Source organism: Hemibagrus wyckioides, linkage group LG28, assembly GCF_019097595.1.
Source record: "Hemibagrus wyckioides isolate EC202008001 linkage group LG28, SWU_Hwy_1.0, whole genome shotgun sequence".
NCBI classification, from domain to species: domain Eukaryota; kingdom Metazoa; phylum Chordata; class Actinopteri; order Siluriformes; family Bagridae; genus Hemibagrus; species Hemibagrus wyckioides.
The window spans coordinates 20,691,977-20,699,476 of record NC_080737.1 but is presented as its reverse complement, the minus strand read 5'-3'; the positions used below and the strand labels follow the sequence as shown (position 1 = coordinate 20,699,476).

The 7,500-nt window shown below is 45.2% G+C and overlaps 2 protein-coding genes across 2 annotated transcripts in view; both read right to left on the bottom strand.

Annotated features, from left to right (window-relative positions):
- Positions 1 to 1,200, bottom strand: part of LOC131348170 (macrophage-capping protein-like) — a 35,332-nt gene extending 34,132 nt beyond the window's left edge. Inside the window, exons 1-2 of the mRNA XM_058382853.1 lie at positions 1,023 to 1,200; positions 700 to 854 (exon numbers count right to left, since the gene is read on the bottom strand). Coding sequence (XP_058238836.1) covers positions 700 to 854; positions 1,023 to 1,200 — 333 coding nt within the window. The remainder of the gene's footprint in view (positions 1 to 699; positions 855 to 1,022) is intronic.
- A 112-nt stretch (positions 1,201 to 1,312) lies between these two features.
- Positions 1,313 to 7,500, bottom strand: part of ctdnep1a (CTD nuclear envelope phosphatase 1a) — a 17,721-nt gene continuing 11,533 nt past the window's right edge. The window contains 1 exon segment of the mRNA XM_058382852.1: positions 1,313 to 1,340. Within this exon segment, the coding sequence (XP_058238835.1) occupies positions 1,313 to 1,340 (28 nt within the window).

Genomic DNA, 7,500 nt, shown 5'->3' with positions numbered 1-7,500 from the left:
TTGGGGCATTTTTATGACGTTTGTGACGTGTTTGTGTCGTGTTTGCAACATGTTTGTGACATGTTTGTGACATGTTTGTGACGTTTTCGCGACATGTTTGTGATGTGTTTGCGGCGTGTTTGTGGTGTGTTTGTGACGTGTTTGCGGAGTGTTCTTGATGTGTTTGCAGCGTGTTTTTTACATGTTTGCGGCGTGTTCTTGATGTGTTTGCAGCATGTTTTTTACATGTTTGCGGCGTGTTCTTGATGTGTTTGCAGCGTGTTTTTTACGTGTTTGCGGCGTGTTCTTGACATGTTTGTAGCGTGTTTGCGGCATGTTTGTGAAATGTTTGTGGCATGTCTCAACGTGTTTGTGGCATGTTTATGGCGTGTTTGTGGCGTTTGCGACGTGTTTGCGGCATGTTTGTGACGTGTTTGTGGAGTGTTTGTGGCATGTCTCAACGTGTTTGAGAGTGTTTATGGCGTGTTTGTGGCGTTTGCGACGTGTCTGCGGCATGTTTGTGCCGCGTTTGCGACGTGTTTGTGCCGTGTTCGCGGCGTGTTTGTGGCGTGTTTGCAGCTTCTTTGTAGCGTGTTTTTTTGGTATATTTGCAGCGTGTTTGTGGCGTGTTGGCAGCGTGTTTGTGGCGTGTTGGCGACGTGTTTGTGGCGTATTTGCAGCGTGTTTGTGAATCAGTAGTGTAAGTGGAGGTGTGTGTACCTTGTAGCTCACTCCGTTGGGGAAGAGCTTCAGGAAGTCTTCTGTCTCATGTCCCTGCTCCTGTCTGTGCTGGATGGCGTCCCCCCCAAGGAACTGGTCCAGCTGAGTGGCCAACATGGCACAGGCACACTGCTCATCCCGTGATGACTCCTCCCCTAGAGGTCAGAGGTCAGAGCTCAGGAATGGACTAGAACTACATTCTGGACTGTCCTTCATGCTCAGGTTCATCACTACACAGAGCTCTTAATGAACACCAGTCACACAGGGTTAATGGACCTGGTCTAGTCTCACTCAATCCTGGTCGTGGTCATGTGACCTCTTACCTATCCACATGTGTAGCTCCGCCCCCTCCCGGTGTTTGTTCAGGATGATGTATGAGTCTCCAGTGTAGAACACACCCAGCTGCCCGGTGTCCAGCTGCACAGCCTCCATTTTCTCCACCCTCCATCCTAACACACCATCACCAAACACACACACACAGTGTGACAGACAAAGGAACATGAGTCTCAGTGAAGGGTGGAGAGGATGAAGAGATAAAGACAGGGTGATACACGCAGGTCAAAGGTCAGTGTCAGGCTTCATTAAGCGGAGACAAAGCGAGCACAGGATGAGGTTAGAGTGAGCGATCCCCCATAATGCACCTGTAAAATGAGCCCCAATCACATGGCACAAATTATTCATTAGGCTAACTGATGCTCAATCATACACACACACACACACACATTTTTAATATAACATAATAATATAATATAATATAATATAATATAATATAATATAATATAATATAATATAATATAATATAATATAATATATCGACGTACACAGAGTACAGAAACACACTTTTCTGACACACAAAGAACTGACCAACAGATAAGTCTGATTCCTCTCCAGGTTTGTCTCTGAGCTCTGTCCTCGTCCCTACTGATGATACACTCACACACTGATACACTCACACACTGATACACTCACACACTGATACACTCACACACTGATACACTCCTCACACACTGATACACTCACACACTGATACACTCCTCACACACTGATACACTCACACACTGATACACTCACACACTGATACACTCACACAATGATACACTCACACAATGATACACTCACACACTGATACACTCACACACTGATACACTCACACACTGATACACTCACACACTGATACACTCACACACTGATACACTCACACACTGATACACTCACACACTGATACACTCACACACACTGATACACTCACACACTGATACACTCACACACTGATACACTCACACACTGATACACTCCTCACACACTGATACACTCCTCACACACTGATACACTCACACACTGATACACTCACACACTGATACACTCCTCACACACTGATACACTCACACACTGATACACTCACACACTGATACACTCACACACTGATACACTCCTCACACACTGATACACTCACACACTGATACACTCACACACTGATACACTCACACACTGATACACTCACACACTGATACACTCCTCACACACTGATACACTCACACACTGATACACTCACACACTGATACACTCCTCACACTGATACACTCACACACTGATACACTCCTCACACACTGATACACTCACACACTGATACACTCACACACTGATACACTCCTCACACACTGATACACTCACACACTGATACACTCACACACTGATACACTCCTCACACACTGATACACTCACACACTGATACACTCACACACTGATACACTCACACACTGATACACTCACACACTGATACACTCCTCACACACTGATACACTCACACACTGATACACTCACACACTGATACACTCACACACTGATACACTCACACACTGATACACTCACACACTGATACACTCACACACTGATACACTCCTCACACACTGATACACTCACACACTGATACACTCACACACTGATACACTCACACACTGATACACTCACACACTGATACACTCACACACTGATACACTCCTCACACACTGATACACTCACACACTGATACACTCCTCACACACTGATACACTCACACACTGATACACTCCTCACACACTGATACACTCACACACTGATACACTCACACACACTGATACACTCACACACTGATACACTCACACACTGATACACTCCTCACACACTGATACACTCACACACTGATACACTCACACACTGATACACTCACACACTGATACACTCACACACTGATACACTCACACACTGATACACTCACACACTGATACACTCACACACACTGATACACTCACACACTGATACACTCCTCACACACTGATACACTCACACACTGATACACTCACACACTGATACACTCACACACTGATACACTCCTCACACACTGATACACTCACACACTGATACACTCACACACTGATACACTCACACACTGATACACTCCTCACACACTGATACACTCACACACTGATACACTCACACACACTGATACACTCACACACTGATACACTCACACACTGATACACTCACACACTGATACACTCCTCACACACTGATACACTCACACACTGATACACTCACACACTGATACACTCACACACTGATACACTCCTCACACACTGATACACTCACACACTGATACACTCACACACTGATACACTCACACACTGATACACTCACACACACTGATACACTCACACACTGATACACTCACACACTGATACACTCCTCACACACTGATACACTCACACACTGATACACTCACACACTGATACACTCCTCACACACTGATACACTCACACACTGATACACTCACACACTGATACACTCACACACTGATACACTCACACACACTGATACACTCACACACTGATACACTCACACACTGATACACTCACACACTGATACACTCACACACTGATACACTCCTCACACACTGATACACTCACACACTGATACACTCACACACTGATACACTCCTCACACACTGATACACTCACACACTGATACACTCACACACTGATACACTCACACACTGATACACTCCTCACACACTGATACACTCACACACTGATACACTCACACACTGATACACTCCTCACACACTGATACACTCACACACTGATACACTCACACACTGATACACTCCTCACACACTGATACACTCACACACTGATACACTCACACACTGATACACTCCTCACACACTGATACACTCCTCACACACTGATACACTCACACACTGATACACTCCTCACACACTGATACACTCACACACTGATACACTCACACACTGATACACTCCTCACACACTGATACACTCACACACTGATACACTCACACACTGATACACTCCTCACACACTGATACACTCACACACTGATACACTCACACACTGATACACTCACACACTGATACACTCCTCACACACTGATACACTCACACACTGATACACTCACACACTGATACACTCACACACTGATACACTCACACACTGATACACTCCTCACACACTGATACACTCACACACTGATACACTCCTCACACACTGATACACTCACACACTGATACACTCACACACTGATACACTCACACACTGATACACTCACACACTGATACACTCACACACTGATACACTCACACACTGATACACTCACACACTGATACACTCACACACTGATACACTCCTCACACACTGATACACTCACACACTGATACACTCCTCACACACTGATACACTCACACACTGATACACTCACACACTGATACACTCACACACTGATACACTCCTCACACACTGATACACTCACACACTGATACACTCACACACACTGATACACTCCTCACACACTGATACACTCACACACTGATACACTCCTCACACACTGATACACTCACACACTGATACACTCCTCACACACTGATACACTCACACACTGATACACTCCTCACACACTGATACACTCACACACTGATACACTCACACACTGATACACTCCTCACACACTGATACACTCACACACACTGATACACTCACACACACTGATACACTCACACACACTGATACACTCACACACTGATACACTCACACACTGATACACTCCTCACACACTGATACACTCACACACTGATACACTCCTCACACACTGATACACTCCTCACACACTGATACACTCACACACTGATACACTCACACACTGATACACTCCTCACACACTGATACACTCACACACACTGATACACTCACACACTGATACACTCCTCACACACTGATACACTCACACACTGATACACTCACACACACTGATACACTCACACACTGATACACTCCTCACACACTGATACACTCACACACTGATACACTCACACACTGATACACTCACACACTGATACACTCACACACTGATACACTCACACACTGATACACTCACACACTGATACACTCACACACTGATACACTCACACACTGATACACTCCTCACACACTGATACACTCACACACTGATACACTCACACACTGATACACTCACACACTGATACACTCCTCACACACTGATACACTCACACACTGATACACTCCTCACACACTGATACACTCACACACTGATACACTCACACACTGATACACTCACACACTGATACACTCCTCACACACTGATACACTCACACACTGATACACTCACACACTGATACACTCCTCACACACTGATACACTCACACACTGATACACTCCTCACACACTGATACACTCACACACTGATACACTCACACACTGATACACTCCTCACACACTGATACACTCCTCACACACTGATACACTCACACACTGATACACTCCTCACACACTGATACACTCACACACTGATACACTCACACACTGATACACTCACACACTGATACACTCACACACTGATACACTCCTCACACACTGATACACTCCTCACACACTGATACACTCACACACTGATACACTCACACACTGATACACTCCTCACACACTGATACACTCACACACTGATACACTCCTCACACACTGATACACTCACACACTGATACACTCCTCACACACTGATACACTCACACACTGATACACTCACACACTGATACACTCACACACTGATACACTCCTCACACACTGATACACTCACACACTGATACACTCACACACACTGATACACTCACACACTGATACACTCCTCACACACTGATACACTCACACACTGATACACTCCTCACACACTGATACACTCACACACTGATACACTCACACACTGATACACTCCTCACACACTGATACACTCACACACTGATACACTCCTCACACACTGATACACTCCTCACACACTGATACACTCCTCACACACTGATACACTCACACACTGATACACTCCTCACACACTGATACACTCACACACTGATACACTCCTCACACACTGATACACTCCTCACACACTGATACACTCACACACTGATACACTCCTCACACACTGATACACTCACACACTGATACACTCCTCACACACTGATACACTCACACACTGATACACTCACACACTGATACACTCCTCACACACTGATATACTCACACACTGATACACTCCTCACACACTGATACACTCCTCACACACTGATACACTCACACACTGATACACTCACACACTGATACACTCCTCACACACTGATACACTCACACACTGATACACTCCTCACACACTGATACACTCACACACTGATACACTCACACACTGATACACTCACACACTGATACACTCCTCACACACTGATACACTCCTCACACACTGATACACTCCTCACACACTGATACACTCCTCACACAATGATACACTCACACACTGATACACTCACACACTGATACACTCACACACTGATACACTCACACACACTGATACACTCACACACACTGATACACTCACACACTGATACACTCCTCACACACTGATACACTCACACACTGATACACTCCTCACACACTGATACACTCACACACTGATACACTCACACACTGATACACTCACACACTGATACACTCCTCACACACTGATACACTCCTCACACACTGATACACTCACACACTGATACACTCACACACTGATACACTCACACACACTGATACACTCACACACTGATACACTCACACACTGATACACTCACACACTGATACACTCCTCACACACTGATACACTCCTCACACACTGATACACTCACACACTTGATACACTCACACACTGATACACTCTCACACACTGATACACTCCTCACACACTGATACACTCCTCACACACTGGATACACTCACACACTGGGATACACTCCACACACTGATACACTCCTCACACACTGATACACTCACACACTGATACACTCACACACTGATACACTCCTCACACACTGATACACTCACACACTGATACACTCCTCACACACTGATACACTCACACACTGATACACTCCTCACACACTGATACACTCACACACTGATACACTCACACACTGATACACTCACACACTGATACACTCACACACTGATACACTCACACACTGATACACTCACACTGATACACTCACACACTGATACACTCACACACTGATACACTCACACACTGATACACTCACACTGATACACTCACACACTGATACACTCACACACTGATACACTCACACACTGATACATTCCTCACACACTGATACACTCACACACTGATACACTCACACACTGATACACTCACACACTGATACATTCCTCACACACTGATACACTCACACACTGATACACTCCTCACACACTGAT